Source organism: Lacerta agilis, chromosome 13, assembly GCF_009819535.1.
Source record: "Lacerta agilis isolate rLacAgi1 chromosome 13, rLacAgi1.pri, whole genome shotgun sequence".
Taxonomy (NCBI): domain Eukaryota; kingdom Metazoa; phylum Chordata; class Lepidosauria; order Squamata; family Lacertidae; genus Lacerta; species Lacerta agilis.
The window spans coordinates 13,454,253-13,477,804 of NC_046324.1; the positions used below are offsets into that span (position 1 = coordinate 13,454,253).

General features: G+C 41.1%; 1 protein-coding gene across 2 annotated transcripts in view; it reads left to right on the forward strand.

Moving 5' to 3' along the window:
• The window catches only part of SPPL2A (signal peptide peptidase like 2A), a 37,112-nt gene extending 15,575 nt beyond the window's left edge, over positions 1–21,537 (forward strand). The window contains exons 7-16 of one of the 2 annotated variants that reach the window (XM_033166552.1): positions 871–967; positions 2,862–2,963; positions 3,352–3,433; positions 4,171–4,245; positions 5,441–5,497; positions 5,826–5,879; positions 6,291–6,390; positions 8,849–8,926; positions 9,028–9,188; positions 18,630–21,537. In XM_033166552.1, the coding sequence (XP_033022443.1) occupies positions 871–967; positions 2,862–2,963; positions 3,352–3,433; positions 4,171–4,245; positions 5,441–5,497; positions 5,826–5,879; positions 6,291–6,390; positions 8,849–8,926; positions 9,028–9,188; positions 18,630–18,704 (881 nt within the window). In that variant the 3' untranslated portion in view covers positions 18,705–21,537. The remainder of the gene's footprint in view (positions 1–870; positions 968–2,861; positions 2,964–3,351; positions 3,434–4,170; positions 4,246–5,440; positions 5,498–5,825; positions 5,880–6,290; positions 6,391–8,848; positions 8,927–9,027; positions 9,189–18,629) is intronic. The other variant, XM_033166553.1, reaches the window with a different exon arrangement.
• The last annotated feature ends 2,015 nt before the right edge of the window (positions 21,538–23,552 follow it).

A 23,552-nucleotide genomic window follows, 5' to 3' on the forward strand; every position in this document is an offset into this window, starting at 1 on the left:
CAGTGGCAGTGTTTACTTCTGAGTGAACATGCTCAGGATATTAGCTAGAGTGTTTGTGTATGGTAGAAGCATAAATCAAAATAGACGGGCATAAAAGTGTAATAACATCCCAGAGGATGCAATGTTACATTTCATATGATACATTCCATATTACTAGGAATAAAAAAAAGTAAGTGATACGAGTGAGGTGAAGAAAATGAGGCAAAGCAATCTGTATAAAAGAAAAGTAACATTTGAAAGCGCAGTCATGAATTCCAGGTTTTCAAAGATAACTGCTGAAAACCGGTGTTGTGGATTGGTATTGTTAATATAATTAATGAAATTCCACCAAGCCACATAAAGAGGGCTTTGCCCTGTATAACTCTTAAATTCAATGTTACCACAATGCAAGGTCCATAATTTCTAGGTTTTCCATTTTGAGCAATCAAAAGCTGCACAGCCATTGGTAAAAAGATTAGAAGTGCCTTAGCTCTGATGTCCATATTTGTCTTCAGACATAATTTGCAGTGGTTCTGTCACAATGCCCGTCATTTCTTTACACTTCATTCCAAAAAGCATTAGCCAATGGACACACCCACAATGGGGGGCAGTACGCACCCCTGCTATTGCAACCTGGCCAGCACATGGGAGTAAAGTTGGGTGATATTTGTGAGATCTGAACAGGTGTCCTGCACCCACATTATATTTATTTTAGGATATGTTCCCAAACATGATACAGACTTTGCTGGTCTAGTGGTCCACATAGTCTTCCATTGTGCATCATCAATAATTCCATCCAGTTTGGCATGAGCAATCTTTTTTTTTTTCTTTGAATAATTTGTGATGGCATGCTTCTGATAGTTTGTATCCTTATTTTCCTTTTTTGTCCAGTGTATGCTGTCATCACAATTTTCTGCCTCGCATCTGCATCAAGCTTGTTCAACTGTCTTCATGCCATAGTTAGAAAAATACCTTATGGGCAATGCAGGTACAGTCCATAACTCCATATGACTTTCCTAAATAGCTGTGCGGCTAAGAAAAATTATGTTATATGGTCTGGCTTTTGCTTGTAAAATGAAAGCTTTCCTCTTGTGTCTCACTTGATGAGTCGACTACCCAGTTGTCATCCTTTCACATCTCCACTTGCTCCCCTGATTCCATATCCTTCTGTTTCCCAACCTGCTGTTATTCCCCTCTTTTTCACACAATTAATATCTATATCTCCCTCTCCAACACCTCTTCCTCCTTTCATCCTGCATGCAAATGTGCCCCTGTCTTCCCTATTCTTCAAAAGTCCATCCCTTAACTCACCTTTCCTCTCCAGCTGCCACTCTTCTCCCCTTTGCCTCCAAACTCCAGGAGTGTGCTGCTGTCTTGACTTTCTCTCCTTTAACTGTGCTTATGACTTCCTCCAATCCAGTTTACACCCTTTTCAGTCTATTGAAGTTGCCCCCAGAAAAATCACTCCTGGCTGCAAAATCTAATAGTCTCTGTTCAGTCTCATTCTTCTTGTCCTTTCTTCTGCCCTTGATGCAGATCATCTGCTTCCCCTCCCCCTCCTGCTTGAATCCTTTAAGCCACAAGTCTCTGTGATGTTGTCCTCACCATGTTCTCTTCCTATCTGTCTAATCATTAGATCAGTGTTTATGTAGGTGGAAGCTCATTTCCTGTTTTCCTTCTCTTTACTGTGACTAGAACTGTTCTTGGGTTTTGGCTCTTTTTTCTCAAAATCCACACCAGTAGTTCCTATATGCACATTACACCCAGCTTTCTCTCTCTACTTCATCACTCCAATCCTACACCTCAGTCTTATCAGATTTCTGCTTGGATGTCATTGTCCAAAACTCAATATGCCAAAGACTGGATTTCTCATCTTTCATCCCAAGCCCTTCTCTCCTTATCCATTGCCAGTGTTACCATATGCCTTGTTGATCAGGCATTCAGCCTAGGCTTTATATTATATTCTTCTCATTTGCTCTCCCTGTTCACTCCATTGCCAAGGTTCATCACTTTTCTCTTTATCCCCTCAGCCGAAACTCTGCTTCATCTTTTGGTTGTCTGTCGCTAGACAACTGCAACCTTCTCTTTTCTTCTGTGGTCTCGTCTTGGTCCCTTTATGCTACTCTACTGCCAAACCATTCACCTTTCATGTCACTTTGATCACATGATTCTCTCCTTAAACCCCTTCATTGGCTTCCTTTCAACTCCCGGATCCAACATGAGTTGCTTGCCTTTGCCATCAGAGCCCTCCACCCCCTTATCTTCTATGTTTGGATCTGCCTGGCAGAACACCTACATAACGCCACCTCTTCCTTCTCAGTCTGGCTAGAGGATGAGCTACGAATCAGGAAGTTCCTGTTTCACCTCTGCCATGAGTTCACTAGGTGACCTTAGGCAATTCATTCCGTCAGCTGCTTCTCTTCCTCCGCTCCACCTCCCACCCAAACCTGCAACATGGGGGCGGGATAACAATATTTATTGGGTTGCTGTGAGGGTTGCAACTTGATAATACACACGAAGTGCTTTGAACACCCTGCAAGTATTAGAAATTATTACTAGAGGAAGCTGCAATATACTGACTGAGTCCATTGATCAGTATTGCCTGCTCAGTATTGCGAGCTCACTGATTGTCCAGGGTTTCGGACAATAATCCCTCCCATTCCTACTTAGAGACGCTGGGGACCAAACCTGGGACTTTCTGCATGAGCTGCGGCCCTTTCTCATACACAAAATATACTTTGACTGGAATGCAAAACCCCCAGAGAAAATTGCTCTGGATGATGCCTATAATAGGGGCAAGCTGCCCTTGTTGGTATCTGTTGGAGAACGAGATGTATTATTTGCTGTATTTATAACATATTATTGTGCCGCTTTATTTTTAGGTTTCCATGCTGGGACAGATGCCTCGAAGTGAGAATCTTTTTTCTCGCTCTAATATGCATAACGACATCTGTTGTTTGGGCAGTGTTTCGGAATGAAAATAGGTATGTGAATAGTTCTCAGATTCAGAATTGAAATGATGAGAAATGCTAGCTTTGTTGCCTTCTAAATCTGTGTTGCCTTCAAAATATTTAGGTCGGGGTCCAAAGACTGCAAAGACAGGCAGGCTTTTCCATTCTCAATTTCCATTAGATGTCTCCTTTTCCCCTTCTGCTCTCCTCCTGTCCACAAGCACTGCATATGATGCTATTGCATGAGCCTCTTTGAATCTTGGCCTTACAGCTCAATCCTATACATTTTTGCACCAAAATTAATTGCACTGTTTTCAAGGGGGTTTACCCTGTAATAAGTGAGTTGAGGATTGCAGCTTTCACCTATGTGCAATATTTTGTCCCTGTGTTTTAATGCAACAATTTTGTTTGTTTGTTCTAGCTGGGTATGGATTTTGCAAGATATCCTGGGAATTGCTTTCTGCGTGAACTTTATTAAAACACTCAAATTGCCCAACTTTAAGGTACAGTAAGCTTTCCATCTAGCTAAAATACACAAAGAACATCAATTTCAGAGAGTGTATGCTGTGTTGGACTGCAGAAAAGGTTTAGTCAGTTTTTGCAGCTTAAGCTTTGGTTGGCTAGAGCATCTGATGGAAGTAGAATGTGTCAAATACAGCTCCCAAACCACATCAATTTCTTTTTAATGTGCTACTGGCTCAATTTTTCAAATCATGGTTTGGAGGGCTGGAAATGACCTTGTAGGCTCATGTGTTTATCCTCTTCCTCATGCACCATCACTTTCAGTTTCTTGTTTAGTGCTAACCATTGTTTGCCATGATGTTGAGATTGGCCAAGAATGATTTGTGTTTCCATCCAGAAGTTTAGCATGCCTGAGTGAAGGAAAGGAAAGGAAAGGACTTCTAGTGTTTTAATCTTACTTTCACTGGATCCTGGCTATTGTTGGGTACCAACCAAACATGATTTAAAATATTCTCCTTTCACTTTTGAAATGGTGGGTTATTGAGCTTTCTTGACAACTAGCCATGAGTTTGTTCTAGTCATACAGTTCATACATAATGCTAAGCCAGCTTTCACTTAGGTTTGTTCGGGTTGATACACATTGCTTTAAATGATGGTTTAGTGTTACGAGCAAATGTTGCCACTTTATTTAAATAGTATGATGTGATTGTGCTATTTTTGAAAGTGTTAATGATTGCTCATGAGCTTTATAAAAATAACACTTTTTTTCGTCCTCTAGTCATGTGTTATTCTCCTTGGTCTCCTTCTTGTATATGATGTATTTTTCGTCTTCATCACACCATACCTTACAAAAGTAAGTATGCAGGTTTATAACTTATTTTTTTCATTAAAGCACACCAATATTGTACGTATTAAAGTGTATTTTTTATTTTTTAAAGTTTTTGTTTATACTTTTCAGGTTTATACATTTCATTAGTTTTACAATCAATTTAACACTTCAAAGTTTGACTTCCTTTCCTCTCTTTCTGTGGTTCCTTAAATTATTTTTAAAAATATCTTTTGCATATCCAAATTCATTTAATTTGCTCATTTAATTATCTACTTCAAATATATACCAGAATCAGAAGCAGTATAGAGTCTGCATAGAAGGTTGGTTCCATTTCAAATATCTGGATAATGAGAATTGTTTTTACCTTGTGCTTAAATGAGACCAACATGAGGGATAACTGAGCATCACTTGGTAGTGAGCTCCAGGTGACAGTTAAATGCACCTGAAGAGAGACCTGACAAAATAGGAGACAAAAACTGTGAATCACTTGCATTTTAATATTTCAGAAATTAAAAAACCTGGATTCTAATGAGAGTGAATCCTAAGCTCATTCTGAGCAATTCTAAAGTAAGCCATGAAGCCTTGGCTGTTGCAGAGTGCAGCCTAGAGCCTTTGAGTGGCACTGTGATACTGTACCACGAACTTAAAATTACTTCCCGGTGTTGTGTACTGCATAACTCCTGCAAGATAGGCTACAGGACCCCTAATTCTGATTGCCTTAAAGCAACAACCAAATTGCCTTAGTGACCTTATTGCCGAAACACAGAGAGTAATGTTTGAAAAGAAAACAGAGTTAATATCCACATGTTTGAAACTACTTCTTTTAACACATTGAAGTTCAAATTGTTAGTTGGCCTTTTCCAGTGTTGGCGTCTGCTTTTGATTCTTCTGTATCTGGTGAATTTTTTATTAAATTTGCACCATTTCAAGATTATTTGGAAATTAAACCTGCAGCAGGATTTACCCAGTACTTCTGCAGAAGTTGACTTTGGTTAATTCTGCTTTTCAAAAAATTAGATCTCTTTCATACTGATCTGTACACCGATTCTGTTTTCTTTTCGTGCATTCTGTTTCACATGGAGTTGCTGAGGAATGTACTGCCAAAATACATTGTAAGAGGATTACATTAGATTCTGAATGTTTAATAATATAAACAATTAAACCCATGTACTTGCTAGGTGAATGATTCAGTATCACAATGCTCCGTTTAAAATTTCAGAGTGGAGAAAGTATCATGGTTGAAGTGGCAACAGGTCCTACAGATAGTGGTGAAAAGGTAAGCATATAATCATTTGATAAATACATAATTTATGCTTAAGCTATGTTAGGAATTATCATATTGTGTTTTCATAGCTGCTACTGCATTGAGTTTGCACTAATGCACAATCCGGTTAAAGTTTAGCACTTTGCTATCCTTTTGACTTTTGTTACGTGGGATAATGAAAGATGTGCTTAACTCTTTCAAACCAAAGGGAATATAAAGTGCTGCACTTTGCCTGAATTTTGCCCTAAATATTTATGTGCAACATGTTCACAGAATATAGCCATTTTTTCCTACTTTCTTTTAAAGTATTAAATGCTTGTTGACTTGGGTTTGATCCTAGAATGATGGAAGCTTGGTGGAAGCCTCTGCTGGGCGGTCAGCTCCTCATGAGAAAGTAAGGATTGTATTTAAGATCCTCTGAAAAAGAATAGCATTTGGGACTGGTGGGAATTTCGACCCTCTGTCTCTCCCTTTCCAAATTTATTTATCCAAGGCCTGGATATCAATGTTCCCCAACCATCCTTAAATTCAGCATTGTTTCTCTCACTTCACATGGTGCATTTTCTTAACATTCTTGTGTGTGGTGTCTGTTTGTCATCCATATGCATTGTCCTTTTGGTTTAGATGCTTGGACATCTTTTATGCACTCGGTATCTTGGTTGCTGTTTTCTTAGATCAAGTCCTTTATAATCTGAAGTTCTATGTAAACTAGATGAGTAAATAGTTCTGCTGAATTTTAAAGCTTCCTTTCTTCAGTGCCATTTGGTGTTGACTTATGTGGGATTTTGAAAACACTCTTTTGCAGTTGCCAGTGGTAATCAGAGTGCCAAGGCTGGCATTCTCTGCACTGACGTTATGTTCAAGACCATTTTCATTACTTGGGTACGGTGACATTGCTTTACCAGGTAAGTGTCTTCCCCCCCCCCCAATCAACTAAGATTAACTCAGCAGGATGATCAAATGGAAAAACAGAGAGGTGCATATAACCCACCCTCAAAAACCAAAAGAACAGGAAATAAGTTAAGAAATAATTACGTAAAAAAGACTTCTCAAATACCGTAGAACTGAATGTACCAATTTTTTATAACCACAAAAGAATTTTTTAAAAACCCAAATACCTTGATGAATGGAAAGTAAACAAACAAATGCTTACACGTGATAAGCACCAATGTATAACAAACATATTTTGATCAAACAGTGGGCAAACATATTTTGATCAAATCATATCATTGCTAATATTTGTAATTTTTAAGAGTGACAAACTGAGTTAATGGCAACGTAAGCAGAAAAGCTTTTCATGTAATGGCTGCATGAGACTCAGTTTTTGCCAACATGATGCCCTCCAGATGTTTAGCTGTGCTGGCAAGGGCTGGTGAGAGTTGGTCCAAAAGACCAGGTTGGCAAAGGCTTCTTTAGCCCCATGAACTGCAAGCTTCCAAATCATTCTGTCTAATTTTAAATATTTTAAAAACATTTTTTTTACGGGATTCTTACTCCATGGGTGTTCTTTTGACTTCTTACTTTTTCAAATTAACCTTTTTTTCTGTCCATGGAAACAGAAAGTGACTTACAAATATAAAGAAGCAAGAAGGAGAAGGAAGTCTAAGGTTCATGTGTGATATACTATGGTTTAGCAATACGTGCAACCATTTAGAAGTGGTCCAGTAGTGCTCCTCACGAGTAAAAGGCAATGACGCAGGATCTGTATATTTACATCAGTTTATTATACAGATATGTACAAGTCAGAGCTCAAATTCCATGACCGTCTTAGTCACTCTCAGATTTTGGAAGTGTTGCTTTGCGAGAGCCCCTCCAACAAAACAACCTGGGGACCCCAAGTCTCCTCCTTTCCTCTTTCCGTTTGAGCCCCCTACGTAATTGGGGCGACGGAACTACCGATTCCCCCTCCATCCCTGAATTGCTGAGTTGGTGTCGGGACCCTGCAACATCTGACTGCCCTTCCGCCACAGAACTCCCTCCCTGCCTATTGCTCCCACAGGAAGTCTCTGGGCTTCTCTGGCGGTGCTGGGTACTTTCAACATCAGGGGTGCCTCCCTCCACCTCAGCCTGCTCTCCACTGCCTCCGGAGGATCCCCTGACAGTGGGTGGGATGTTTTTAATGTATTTCTCTTTCCTTTTTTGTTTTAATGTACCTATGTGAGGTTTATTGTCTACTTGTTTGGTTGTAAATCGCTTCAGGTTGCCCTGGGCAAGATAAAGTGACTGCCTAATAAAATAAATAAAATAGCCCAGACCGATAGCTAAACTGCGAGCCCAGATACATTTAGTTGAAGGAAGCTTTTCAAGGGTAAATGAAGAACCAATTCATTGTCCCCCACCCGCCAAACGTACATTCTTCCTACCAAACACAGGCATTTCATTTTCAACAGATGTAAATCAACTGCTCTCATCTGCCTAGTAACTATCAGCAGATGGTAGGGATTTAATTCTTGTTTGCTGCTTTTTCTTTTTGTGAGGATAGGCTTGGGCTAAGGTGGAGAGCTGAAGTAGTAAGGAGCAGTGAAAAGAAAAGGAGAAAAATGGTTCAAAATGCAGGGTCCTATATTTCACAAAACTACCATAGTGCTGGTTGCTGAAAGACCCTTAATCAGCATATTGTGAAGATATTCCCCCTATAGGTTAAAAAGGTGTCCATTAAACAGTATCTTCTAAAATTTATTTTCAAAAAATCAAGTCAGCTAAAAAAAACCAGTACATGGTATCCCTTCTGAATGGATGGTGATGATGATGATGATGATAATAATAATACAGTACTCTATTTAGTTGTAAATTTAGTTGTTCAGTGGTCACATTTTTAGGAATTTTTTGAAATATCAGTGGGAAACTTGATTTAAATTTGTGATTTAAGTTGGGCCTTTTCTTCTTGCTGATTTTAAAATAGGGTGGTATATATATTCAATAAATAAAAAAGTAAAATATAATTGTTATTTAAATCAGTGATTTAAATCGATCCATATTGCTTGCAGCTCCATGGTGGGTGCTTGAATAAAGGTAGATGGGGCAAATCATGCCCTCTTGTAGCCTTTTAAAACAGTAGCTAAGGGTGTCTTCGCAAAGGGGAGGGGAGCAAGGCACCCCAGTCCCTTTTGTAATCCTAGAACAGGCACCCCCAAACTCGCTCCTCCAGATGTTTTGGGACTACAACTCCCATCATCCCTAGCTAACAGGACCAGTGGTCAGGGATGATGGGAATTGTAGTCCTAAAACAGCTGGAGGGCCAATTTTGGGGGTGCCTGTTCTAGGATTTCCTATTCATTAGTATAAGAAGAGTGGATAGTGATTTTGCTGGCTTCGTTTACTTCCTGACAAATATTTATGACCTATAAATTTGTGTTTTTTTAGGTCTCCTGGTGGCCTATTGTCACAGGTTTGATGTTCAGACAAGCTCTTCCTCTGTGTATTTCATTTCTTCCACGATAGGTAAACAACTCTAACTCTTAATGGGGCTATATCTACAGTGAAGCCATGAACATACTAGGTGTATGTTACTCAACAGCTCTCTTGTTCCTCTCTTTCTACAGCTTACGCTATTGGCATGTTGGTAACATTCGCGGGCCTGACGCTAATGCAGATGGCACAACCAGCCCTTCTCTATTTAGTGCCGTGCACACTACTTATGTGCACGTTAGTTGCTTTGTATCGCAAAGAGATGAAAAAGTTCTGGAATGGCAACAGCTACCAGGTAGGCACAGTGCATTTTGGTTATTATGCGCTTACTTTGTCCATTAAAAAAAAACCATACAGATGGCACACAGATGCTGACATCACACAAATACTTCTGGTGCATACATTTTTAACAGATGGATGCTTTTGGAAGACATAGCTCTTGCATGTTACATGATACAAAATAGAGAATTGAGACAGTCTTTTTGTTCACGTTAGGATATTTGAAATTGCATTTATTTGAACACCCGGCCCTTCCCAAGACGAATAATGGTTTCGTAACAATAACAGCTTGCTTTTGTGTCTCTTTCTTTAGGAGTAATATAGCCAGGTGTAAGGAAAATAGTAAGTGTTTTCCTTCTATATAGTGAAATTGACAAAGGCCTAGTTCTTATTGAGATGATGCACCTGTGTCCGTCCCATTGCAGACTCCAGGTGGGAGCTCACATGGCTTGAATGCTCCTTCATTCAGAAATGTACCCTCCAGATAGAAAGGTAATGTGTTAGGGTTCAGGTTTATATAGTTTTCTTCGTGGAGGACTTTCTTTTTCTTTTCTTCGTTTGTTCTGTTCTGTACTGCCTCATGTTGAAAAGATTCTAGCCAATTTGAAATGCAAAATCCATAAAATAAAACAGCCATACAATAAGAGTTTTAGAGTGGCAAATAAAATCACAGTCAAAAGTCAAGAGTTTAAAGGAGCCGGGGTGTTTGAAATGACTCGTTTGGATAAAAAGATTTTTGCCTGTTGTCTAGAAGGTGTGTCTGTATCCAACGCTAGTCCTACTTGGAGCAGATCCATGAAAATTAATGAACCCTGTTCAACCCAGGGAGTTTTACCCAGCACCAACTTTGCTAGAAAAGGCATTTCACAGTTGGGTCACGATTGCTGCAAACGTCCTTTCTCTGGCTGCAACATTGCTCCCTTCTGTTTTGAAGTGTAGTTGCAGCAAGGTGTTGGCTGATGACCATAATGTGCAGGCAGGTTGGTGTTGAAAGAGGTGTTCCCTTAAGTATTTTGGTTCCAAGCCATTTATGAGTGTGAAGGTAAGCACCAAGGATGCGGGTGGCGCTGTGATTTAAACCACTGCGTCGCTTGGACTTGCCGATCAGAAAGTTGGTGGTTCGAGGCTCTGCGATGGGGTGAGCTGCTGTTGTTCGGTCCCAGCACCTGCCAACCTAGCAGTTTGAAAGCACACAGTGCAAGTAGATAAATAGGTACCGCTCTGGCAGGAAGGTAAACGGCATTTCCATGTGCTGCTCTGCTGCTGGCCACATGACCTGGAAAAACTGTCGGCGGAAGCGGACAAACACCGGCCCCCTCGGCCTGTAAAGCGAGATGAGCGCCGCAACCCCAGAGTCGTTCGCAACTCGACTTAACTGTCAGGGGTACCTTTACCTTTACCTTTAGGTAAGCACCAGAACTTGGTGGGCTTCAAAGCAAATAGGTAGCCAGTGTAGTTAGTCTGAACCCCAAGCTGAGCTGTGCGATTTATCTTAACTATGATTTGTTTGAAACCATCCAACTACAAACCATGGATTGTGGAGCTGCCTTATTTCAACAAAGAATACGTTGAAATGCAATTTAGGAGCTAGTTGCCATGCTAAGCTGTGGATAATTCACATTGAGAGTAAAAGCTTGCAAACTCCTTGCTGCTGCTTGACCTCAAGCCCAGGGCCCACCTAGGCACGTTCCTATCCCAATAAACTATGGTTTATTGTGGTGTCCAAACGCAGCCAATGAATCATAGAATTGTAGAATTGAAAGGGATCCTGGGAAACATCTAATCCAACCCCCTGCAATGCAGGAATCTCAACTGAAGCATCCATGACAGGTGGCCATCCAACCTCTGTTTTAAAACCTCAAATGAAGGAGAATCTGCCACCTTTCAAGGGAGTCTGTTCCACTGTTGAACAGCTTATTGCCAGAAGGTTTTCCCTGATATAGATCTATTTGCTAGGGGATATTAAATCCAGATGCCTCCTCCTAAACCTCTCACTGCTGCTTTTAATGGCTTGGTCACAGTACTGGTGGCTGCCATGTTCCAGGAATGCACAGTACTAAAATATAAGACCACAACATGCTACTAATCATGATGGCTATGCAACTGCCATGTTCAAAGGCAATATGCCTCTGAATGAATGAATATCTGTTTGGTTATTGGTTTAGTCGGCTGATGAAGCAGAAAAATTGCATAGCTATCTAGTGAAAACTGATCCTTCTTTCCATATTTAGAATGTCACCCAAAGAAGTTCAGCTTCATCCAGTGTGTGCTTTATAGACCTTTTTAAATACAGATTTTATGACATCCCGTATGAGTTCTGATTCCCAGAGTCTGTGTGCATCAAGGAAGCTCTGGTTACTGTCTTTTCAGAGAGTACTCAAGCATACAATTCTTTGGATTTGAATGATGTTTTTGCCTTTGTTTGCTACCAAAGTTTGCTCTAAATACTTCAGCCCTAGTTCCTAGCTAACAAAAGACCACTCATACCTCAATAAGAAGCTTCATTACTTAGAAGTATTATGTTGCCATAGCAATTGTTTCATATGCTTTTCTCGGCTAGCTCCTTTTTGAAGGATTAAAATTGCTCTGAACTTTGGACCTTTGTGTCAGCTTGACTTCCCCTGGAATGAAAAACGCAGGCTTAAAATTTGGGAATCTGAGTGCAGTTCAAATATTGTGCACAGATTAATGAGACCGTTGCTCCGGTCTTGATGCACGCAGCTTCAAGAATTGTTCTCATTATATTGTACTCCATCTATCTTAACCTTCAAAAAAAGTAGTGAGGTATATATATTGATTGTGTGGCTCAGCAAGCTTCAACATGCTTTCATTATGTCATGGGGAAGAGAGACAGCACTTCAATATTATTTGTGCTCTCTCCAGATGGATTGTAAAGATACTTAGTCCATTTTTTTTTAATTAGACATATAGGAAGTGTTATACTGAATCTGACCACTGGTTTATCTCACTCACTCACCAGGAGTGGGGGACTTTTTTGGCTCCACAGGCCAGATCCATATCAGGATCTGCCTCCCAGCTCTAATTTGTTGCTATTCTCCTGGCAGCTCAATTAACATCATGTGGCTTGGTGCTTTGAAAACCACTTTGCATTGAACCAGCTGATAAAACGAAGGGGGGAAACCTCAGCCACCTGCGAGGTGCTACGAAGTCCTGACTTCAGAGTGCAGCAAAACTGAACAGGTTTGGGTGCATGAGAGAGTTCCCTGCAGGGAGCTGTCTTGCACACCCAAATCAAGCTGGGTGGGCCTCTGCTCACACCAGCTGTTAACACAGGTATGTCACTCCTGCTCAGCACTAGGTTTGGGTGCACAAGCGAGCTCTCAGCAGGGAGCTGTTATGCGTATCCAAATCCAAACCTTGCATCAGCTGATTGCACTAAGCAGGGCTGACCTCACTGCCTGTTGGCTGATGCGAGGGAGGCTCAGTCCTGCTTGATTCAGCTCTCTTGTGCATCTGGACCGAGTAAGATTGACCAACCGCATCTCTGCCGGTGCATGGGAGTACAGTCCTGCTTTGCACAAAATTTCAGAAGCTCCCGGCAAACAGCTGGCCCTTGGGCACTTTGGAAGCTGCACAAGGGGATGTGACGGGTGCTGCCTATTGGCTGAAAGGGGCTTTGCAGATGCTGCCAAGGACTGCTCTTACCTGCACCATGTCTGACATCAGAAAGCCCTTGCAGGTCAAATGAAGAAGCTGGCAGGCGAAATTTGTTCACAACTTACAGTGTATGCTTGCCTGGCAGCAGCTCTCAAGTTTTTCAGACGGGGTCTTTCTTTGTCTTACTTGGAGATGCCTTGCATTGAACCTGGCACCTTCTGGGTGCAAAGCAGATTCTCCACCCCATTCTAAAGAAAGATCCTGAGCAAAGTGAATTGATTTACTACTGTTATATGATAGATTTTATTTATTTTTTGGTTGAAAAGGAGAATACAAATGGAAATAGTAACAGAATGGAAACAGTTCCCAGATCTTGAACTGCTGCACGGCAAACATTCTGTGCCATTCACACTCCCAGCAGTGGCACAGCTGAGGCTCGTTTAAGGTTCCTCGGCTAGTTCCCTGCAGGGTTGGATCAGGTCCCAAATGTGCAGTGTAAAATGTGACTGTGCTTGAATTAATACTCACATGACACAAGCTTTCTAGAGTCAGCTCTCCCTAGACAGCTTTTTACTTGTTTTGCACTGTTCTTCTTGTGTATTAAAAACAAGTGGCTCTTGCCAAGGCAATGAACTCCTCAAGAATATGCTTGTCACAAGGCATAATAAGCAATAGTATTGTACCTGAGTAAAACTTGGGCTTCTTCTCCCTCTCCATTCTTCCCCCACAGCAGCCCTGTTCACTCACATTTAATAAAGAGAGGTAGTTAGGACATACTCTCCTGAAACTTTTGTAGAAAGGTTTGTGTCAGGAAGACCTTGTTCAAATAAGTGTATTGTTGCTTCTGAAACATTGCATATTTCAGTTTTTCCATCAGGGCAAAGGTATATGGAGGCCTGAGACTTCCTTTCCTTTCTGACAGAATACAGAAATGAACGTCTGGCCCAGAGCCTTAGTTGCCTGTTGACCTTGACTTTTGTCGGGTTTCTCCAAATCAACGTTATACAAATCTTTCGAGGCCATATCTAAAGCACTATTATACCACTTTAACAGACACAGCTCCCTCTCCCCCAAGAATCCTGGGAACTGTAGTTTGAGTGCTGAGCACTGTTAGGAGACCCCTATTTCCATTACAAAGTTACAATTCCCAGAGTGTCTTCACCAGCACTTCCTCTTCCCAGGGAACTCTGGGAATTGCAGCTCTGTGAGGGGAACAGGAGGTGTCTCCTAATAACTCTCACCATCCTTCGCAAATTGCATTCTCCAGGACTTTGGAGAAGCCATGACTGTTAAAAAGTATGGTGCAGATTTGGTCACAATTAGAGGTAGTTCACCGGCATGCTCCCACAGCCTAGGTGCCATATTTTGCAACCGTCCAGTCTTGAGGTTACCAGGAACAACTATACCTCCTCCTGTAGCGGAATGTGGTCCCATCCAGAACAGGTAATGTCTTCAGTTCCCAGTCCAAGGAACCGCCTGTCCACATTTCCTCCTATTTTGTTGGAACTCAGCCTTAGCTTACGGACCCTTATCCAGCCCACCTCTGTATTCAGGCACCAGTCCAGGAACCGCACAGCTTCTTCTGACTAGTGCAGTTCAGAGAATCAAGAGATTAAATTGTGCGTGATTTATGTTTTATTCTAGACTGAGCCAGCAGTAGTAGCAACGTCTCCAGGCGAGAGCGCAGCCTGATAAGTCAGCCTAAGTGCCAGTGAAGGGACTAGTTGATGACCGCATTTTGAGGCTTGTATTTAATTTGCACTGTTTTTTGTATTTATTTATTTGGATTGAATGCACACCTATAGTTGTTAAGAGTGCCCCGTTACTCGCCTCGACAGCATAAAATAGCTGTTCTGAACAGTTTCAGTGATGTAAACCAGAACCTATTCAAGATGTGGACTGGTTAGATCGCTGCTTTGTTCTGCCTCCTATTCAGCCCTGCCTTAACAATGACACCATCATGTGAATCAGCCCAAGAAAGCATAGAACTGTTCAGAAAGCCTTGTGGGAATGATCTATATTCTTAATGGGTTAAAATCCTGAAATGGAAGTGGAGGTGTTGGCCACACTCCAGTCTCTCAGCTAGACTTGAATTCGGTTCTGCAACATGTATCAATTATGCAGCTTTAACATGTCCTTATTTTATACAATTTACTTGTGCTTGGCACGAAAAAAAGACCATGAAACTATGACCTCTAGAAATGCTACCCACAATCCTCTGTGGTATCTTTGAGAAAATTAACCAAATTACCCATTTTTTCATGCCTGTGTTGAAATTCCTAGAAGGAATTTTGTGACTGAACATGAAAGCTGGTTCATGGGGTGCTGATTTCAGTTCTCAGTACAGTTCTGCATTCTGTGGTTCTGCAGAACTGGGCAATCCATACACATCTGTAGCTCAATTAAACAAAACATCCCCCCCACACCTGCCAAACTACTTGGGTGTGTTTTGTTGATGTGTTAAGTTTTAGCCATCATCTGATCGTCCTCCAGCCTACCTATGTTTATTTTTGGCTGGAGTTGGCAGCGTGACTTCTCGGTCTGCTTTGTGTTTCAGTCCTGCCAGTTCGAGAGTCCAGTGACATTAGATTAGATGTCATTGCGCAGCCAAAATCTGCTCTTCAAATAAGACCAGTGAAGTGCTTATCTCCATAGGCCTGTTTGCACTGTCTTCCAAATATGTATGGTATTAGTTCAGAGGGCTGCATGTACCCAGGCTTCTCAAGCATGATCTTTCTGCACTGTTCCCTGAGGTATGCAAGCAAATGTTTTCCTTCTGAACAACACTCCTTGGCCATCCGTTTGGTAGCGTTAATTAAGATTGCCACTGTCGATCCTAACTCCCTGAAGTTTTGCAGATTGGCATAATTTTGAAAGGTAGAACGAAATCCATGAGCCACTTGCTTTCGAATTTCATTTTGACAAGCCCATTGAGTTTTTGATCCGTGTTGAATGGTTAGCTTCAGCATGGGGAAGTCACAAGGATTGGGATAGAATTAGAATTTTGTGTTATGGAAATGGGGTTTTCTGGTTACTTTCGATGCCATTTGTCTTTCTTTCTCCAGCTTGCCCATTGGAGACAATGGCAGAATCCAAGTCTTTATGACAGCAATGGTTGGGACAGCAGTGTGGTCTCTCGCTTGCAAAAAAATAACAAAATTTTAGTTAGTAGAAACCAAGCTAGGAGTTCCTGAGTGGGTCTTACTTCATGTGGGAAATGTGATAGATTTTAGTTTTTAAACTAATTGCCTTAAAACTAAAGGTAAGCCAACTTGTTCCATATGTCCAGTTACAGGTAGGTAGCCGTGTTGGTCTGCCATAGTCAAAACAAAATAAAAAATAAAAAAATTCAAAAATTCCTTCCAGTAGCATCTTAGAGACCAACTAAGTTTGTTCTTGGCATGAGCTTTTGTGTGCATGCACACTTCTTCAGCTCATACCAAGAACAAACTTAGTTGGTCTCTAAGGTGCTACTGGAAGGAATTTTTGAATTTTTGAATTTTTTTATTTTTTATTTTGTTTTGATCCATATGTGACCAAGAGAGGCCACACAATTACTGGCATAGTTAAAACTTGCTTCGCAAGAAGGCATCATGTAGAAACTCCTCAAGAATATGCTTGTTGTGGCTCTGTTTCTAAGGAGCTGTACCTCTGTTACCTGCTTTCCAGCATTCACCATACTTTGGACAAGGAGAGATGTCATTTACACATCCTCATGGCCGTGCTGTTTTTCACTCTCCCTTTTTGAAATGGGGACAAACTGTGGTTTCCTCTTAGCTAGTTTTGGACCAGCAGCTCCTCAGATGCTTGTTTCCCCACAATATGTTGTTAAGAGGCAAAAGTATGAACTGGAGTGAATATTAAAATCCCTCCCCAGTGGCACATGTCTGGATTCTGAGACGATTCTGCTGCAGGTCAACTGCAGACTGAAACTGCTTCACACTTGGCTCTGACCCAGCGTACAATAAATAGCAAATCCTGGCTCTGAATGGGCAACATGACTCAAGTTCACTCCACTTCCGTACCTTTAAAAAAAGTGTTATGAATTACTGCACATCGGAAAATACCTGACTCATTAAAAACACATGCTTTGCTTGCAGAAGTAATTGATGCAAGGCAATACTGCCTTAAGCTTGTCTCTGTTCTTTATTTGCAATGTGAATGGCAACCTATGACACTCATGTCACACAAGTATAGCTAACCTAAATGGCTTTTATTTTACATCCAGCTACCAAGTTGGCCCAAATGTGGGGTTTCGGTTTTTTGTTTTTGCTTTTTTTGCCTTTTTTGATTGCAGACTTCCTGGCAGATATATTAATAGTGTAAAAGCCCTTTTTGATGAAATCATTCTTAGTTCTTGTTTTTCCATTAGCAGTAGACAGACATTTGCCCACTGCAAGGAAAATAATGACCCATGCTAACTATTTACTTTCTGGGGAGTCATGGATTTCAATTCCTGTTTCCACCCCCTGCCCCTCCAACCCAAAGCTCTAAATCATTTGCTAACTTTTTAAACTGGACAGCTTTCCCTCCTTTCGTATTCAGTGTGGAACAGTAAGGGGTTAGCATGACAACAGCATGCATATCTCATAGCTTAGATGATATATTAGGAATACATTGTGTGATGTTTAGAAGTTGTAGGGGAGTATGAAGATTTGCATCACACTTTTTCTAATTTATGCAGTTATCTGCTAATATTCTATATACTGGAACCCTGTGGCTTTAGACATATGAGCAATATATCCTTTTCCTTTCTGCTGCCTAGCCAAGTTGGTTTTTCAAACACTTCCAACATTTAGGGGGTTTATCTGCACTATCTTAACTTCTGTAGTCCACTCTTATAGAACATTCATTCATTCATTCAGCCTTTATTGGCACAAACATTTAGAATATTGTAGTCTGATGAAGGAGCTGCAAATTTTCTGCTGAATATCCCCATCAGCTCAGTAACACTCTCACTGAAATGTACTTCTTGGAGAGAGGGAGTGGCCAGTTTCCATCTTTATTGCAGAACCTTCCATCAGCACCCTCCTACAGAACAAGTTTTCACTTAATATAACGCGGGTTGCGCTGTGGGTTAAACCACAGAGCCTAGGGCTTGCTGATCAGAAGGTTGGCGGTTCGAATCCCTGCGATGGGGTGAGCTCCTGTTGCTTGGTCCCTGCTCCTGCCCATCTAGCAGTTCGAATGCACGTCAAAAAGTGCAAGTAGATAAATAGGTACTGCTCTGGTGGGAAGGTAAACTGCATTTCTGTGCGCTGCTCTGGTTCACCAGAAGCGGCTTTGTCATGCTGGCCACATGACCTGGAAGCTGTACGCCGGCTCCCTCAGCCAGTAACGCGAGATGAGCACCGCAACCCCAGAGTCGGACACGACTGGATCTAATAGTCAGGGGTACCATTTTTTACCTTTACCTTTACCTAACCCCACCCCACCTATCTCTCCCTCCCACCCGTCTACCTCTTCCCCCCTTTTCTTTCTAATGTCTCAACAAATGAAACTGATTTGTAAAAATGTTACATGGAAAAAATACGAGAGAGAGAGAGAGAGACATTGCACATACTTTTGTAAATCAAGAAAACCTTTAATAAAAAACACAATAAAAAGAACAAGTTTTCAAAAACGTATAGGAAAATTTCTAATGTGCATTTGTGGGTGTTATGCTGCCAAATAGGACATAGGAGGCATTATTTAGCTAGAATTTTTTTATTTTTTTTGTTTGCTGCCCAAGCTTAGTTCAGTTAAATACCGTTGTCTCTATTACATAATCATTGTAACAGTTGCTTCGAAAGAGTGCACAAAGATTTTATTGCTAATAGTGTACTTGATCTATTGTCAGGTGATGGATCCCATGGATTTCACTACAAATGAAGAAAACTCGACGAGAGCCAACGAACAACGTGAAAGACAGTAACAGGGCACCTAAAATAATGTATTAAGATTTTCTAGTCAAATATAATAAGAGACTGGTCTAATTTTTAAATTGGAATATTTCTTACAATTTATTATGAAAAGAATTGCCTTTTTTTACACTTGCACATATATTTTTGTGAAACGTTTACTGTTGATGATGCTATCACATAAAGCTCTTCTTTTTTAAAGTGCCAAACTAGATTCAATAAACCCTGTGCCTTGTTTACTTCAAAAGGTAAAACAGATGAAGCCTATGAAACAGATAGTATTTTTTTACATATTGTCCAACTTGCTGCTGTGTACAAGACTCTCTGACTTAATATTTCTTAAAAGGTGTCTAGCTGCGGAGTGGCAGAATCTAGAAGCATCTTGCACAGATTCTTTCGGTAGCAGTGAATAAAGAATTGGAATTTGGTTGGGCCATAGGTAACAGTGCAATTGTAATAAGGCATGGATTGCCACAAACTCACAGTGTGAAATACGAATGGTTGAGGGTTAAAATGAGATGGTCTCATCATAGCCTTTTAACTTAGTTCTTGTTGAAGATGGGCAGTTCTTCCACTTCTATCACAACTGAGTTTTGACTCGGTTTGTATTCTCTCTTTTCAAGCGGGTTTATTTTCTCTGCATAGTTGTGTGAACAGCAAAACAGTTTAAAAATAATAAACATAGAACCAAGAAAACAGAAATGCTCTCCTTTTATTTTAGAACCTAAATTTATGTTTAAAAGCTTACTTCCCATGCCAGGGATTCAGGATTCTTTTTGAATGCCATTAACCCCTTGTTTCAGTAAGGAAGTAAGTCACCAATAATGATTGTTCATTGGCTGTTATTCATAAATGGCTATCCTGCTTTAGAGGAAGAAAATTTTAACTGCAAATGTATGAAAAGCAAATGTAGTGTTCATCCTTATTGTCACTTTGGATTTGGAAAATATTTCACAACTATGGCAGCATCTTCAAAATCTTGCTTTTTGAAAGCTGTAATGAAGGAAAAGCTCCAAGTCTGAACAGGCACACATTTTGAAACCAAAGATACTTGAAGGATTCTGCAACAGACTGTTGGCAATGCCTTCACTGTAGTTCAGAAGTAGCCAGAAATCATGAACCTAATGAGGAGCTTATCCTCTTTTATGAACCAGAAAAGGAGATGGGAATGTTGTGATTTTAAACAAATCATGGTTTCCTTTGATATCTGAACTTGAGGAACCGTGGTGAGAACAAGCCAGGATCTGAAAGCAGGGTTTGATTCTGGATTCTTTTCACTAATCATAGTTTAAAGAAGGCGCAGTTCCTCGAGTTCTGATGTCTAAGGAAATAGATTTGGCTAAAATCGGAAGCAGGAGCATTCAAGAGGAGGAGAAGGGGAGGAATTGTCTTCAGGACCAAGACTCGCTGTGGCTTGTTAATGCACCAGAATTCCGTGGCTACGTCTTACATTTGAAGGCCTTATTCTGCAAAGCAGTTTAAAGGTCCCATCTACCCCTCTTCAATATGATCCAGTACTTAGAAGGCCCCCCTCTCAGGTGTTTCCCTCCATGTCATAGTAATCAAATGGAGGAAGAAAATGGAGCCTTACCAGCTAGCCTCACTTTTGTAGCCTTGGCCTGCTATGTGTGGCCAGTGGAGCTGCAGGATAAGGGCCACGGCCCTGCGTTCCTCCTCTACAGAATTATAGAATCTGATTTTCTTAACTGCGGGCACAATCTACCAATACCTTTCTCCTACATAAGCTCCACGGCAACGAACAGAAGCTTGACAGAAGTACCTTTGTAATATTCTTCCTTTACCTCCGAGGCATTCCCAGTAGAGAGAGATCTTTAATGATGGACATTTTTCATTATCTGAATCTCGCCCACAAAAGGACTAATTGATACAGGAGATGCATTTGAAGTAACCATGGCCACAAAGTGGCTTTCAGATTGGTGATTTGCCATTCAGGTTTACAAGCCTGGGAAACTTGAAGCGATAGCCGCCGAGCTGTCTCATCCCATCCCAAAATATGAGCCGTCAGTTTTAAGTTATTGTTTAGTCAACTAATTCAAACACCGGCAGATTTAAGATCTTACGCTGATTGTAGTGAACAACAGAATTAGCCTGAAACATCCAGCTTCATTGTGGCCACGGAAGGCGTTTCTCCAGGGGACGAGCCTAAATTGTAGTTAAAACTTAACTAGTTTTATTTTGAGTCATGAACGCATGCAGTGAATATGAAAATTTTCTTAACCTGCCTTAAAAAATTGGGAATATAAGAATCTGTCTTTTTTTCATTACTTTGATGCTGTGTAGCTGTAAAATTAAGATTGAGAATCTTCTCTGTAGAGGAATATCTCATTTAATCATTTCTAAACATTTCTTGGATTATATTCTGCAAGACGTACAGTAAATTAATTTTTGGGCAGGATGCTTATCAACATATACTTTTGCTTTTTTTAAGGGGTCTGTTTGCTCAAGTCATGGTTAATATTCAAGGGGTTTTCATGTGCTGGAATTGATTTCAGGGTGTTAACAATATTTGATTGGATTATTTAAAAAAGGATAGTTTAGCTATCATCTACTGAATAGCATGCTATTAATCTAGTTAAACAGGACTGGTGTTGGAAGCTTTTACTAGAAACATTAAATGTTTAAAAAATTGGTTGACTTTCTACACTTTATGAGCCTTAATAACAATAACATATTGCTTAAATCACAATGCCATTTACAATAACAATCATTTCTGATAACAACCTTTCTTGCTTTACTTCTGAAACATTGTACATTAATGTTTTTAAGAATGTTAGAATTTAGAATATTTGGTATTTAATAAACTTTTCAAACAGGTTGAGTACCATACCATCCTTGTATTTATTTCCTGGATTAAACATTAAATGAAGGCCTGGTTCACATAAACCACACAAATAAAGTGGTACCATGCTCCCTATTTATTTGCTTTTTGGGCTGTTGTTGAGGACCTTTCTGTTCCAGTCAACTTTTAAAATATGGTTTTGTTTTAATATGCTGCTGCTGGCTTTGAAAGTTTACTTTAAAAAAAATGTTTTCCTTTTTTAAGTGCCTAACTACATATTCTGGTCAGTATTGATTTGTTTTAATTTTGTTGCGATGCATTTTCTTGTGTTTTGTAAACAGCTTCCAAGAAGCATGGTTAAAAATAAGCTACTAAACAGAATCGGATATAAAACTATTCAGACTGCAAATACGGAATTCCATGGCCAGATGCATCCTATATGGGAAGAAATATCGGTGCATGTTCAAAACCTGGGAGTTACTGAAATGCAGAACAGATGTGAGAGATACCCTTTCATTTCCTGTTTGTGTGAGCCAAGCCTAATATTCCAGCAGCAGTCAAGGAGTATATGCATGACTGTGTATACACCCTGCATAGCTTTCCTCCAGAGAATCCTAGGAACTGTAGTTTGTTATAGGTGCTGGGAGTTGTAGCTCTGTGAGAGGTACATTACACTTCCCAGCATTTTTTTTGGGGGGGGGGGGGGGAAGCCAAGTGCTCTATATGTGCTTTAAATGTATGGTGTGCATGCAGCCAGGAAGACTGAAGCCTTGGAGAAGGTGCATACAAATGTACCATTCTGAAAGCAGCAGAAACACTTTAACTGCTCTATAAACATATGTACTATATCTGCTCTGAGACAATATGCTCTTTAAAAAATTGTTCTGCAGGCTTGAACGGAGAAGATCAGTCTGCGGTGGGTACCAATTGGTTAGTGCCAGTGACAACAATAACGCAAATTCCTTCTCTGGAACAGTTCCACAGATTTATACTAAGGGATGTGCCACTGCTTGCACAGGGTCCTACCATTCCCCCCATATTAACCCCCTAGAGCTTCCCTTTCCCACTCCATGCAACTACTCAGCTCATTTTTCACCTTCCCAACCCTGTTTGCGTGACAAGGCCCCGGGCCCCGTAGTTCCCTAATATATAATAAACACACACAGACATGATAATTTAGGTTAATGGGCAAAAATAGGCCACAACTTACCGGTAATTGGTTACAGATGTGAGGAGTTAGGCATTGGGTGGAACCAGAGTTCTATCCTGACTCCTGCCTGTCTGCAGGGAGTCGCACTAAGGGTAAACTACCAGCAGGGGGAGCCCTATGACATACGTCCCCGGTGGGTCGTGGCATGGCCCTAGCCCATGACCAGGCTTCAGACAGGATCCACACCCCCGGATGCTTTGAACAGGATACCCTTACTGAAGACGGGCAGGTGGAGGCAACAACCTCCCCTCCCATCTCAAAGGCTTACCTCACAATGTTGTGACGATTGCTACAAGGTAGGTGGAAACCAAGCGTCTGGTGCCAATTTGCCAAGTGGAAAAACTCCTACCCAGCCCCATCAATATGGCGGCCAACATATGTCCATAGCAAGGTCATTGTCATGGCAATGCATAAAAAGAGGGCAGGTGGGCTGGGATATCCGGTGAAGAGATGAAAGGAAGCCACCTGCCCCCTTGGTTGCGCCGCAGTTTAAATGGCCTGCGGCCACAACCCTAGCCGCCCAATTGGTTGGCCGGGGGGCATGACACGACCAGGAATCCCCATGATGTGGACAGCATCCCTCTGCCCCCAATCCGGGTCACTGGAGGTCCCGGATGCCAGTCCGGAGAGCCAGTGTGGTGTAGTGGTTAAGAGCGGTAGACTCGTAATCTGGGGAACCGGGTTCGCGTCTCCGCTCCTCCACATGCAGCTGCTGGGTGACCTTGGGCTAGCCACACTTCTTTGAAGTCTCTCAGCCCCACTCACCTCACAGAGTGTTTGTTGTGGGGGAGGAAGGGAAAGGAGAATGTTAGCCGCTTTGAGACTCCTTAGGGTAGTGATAAAGCGGGGTAT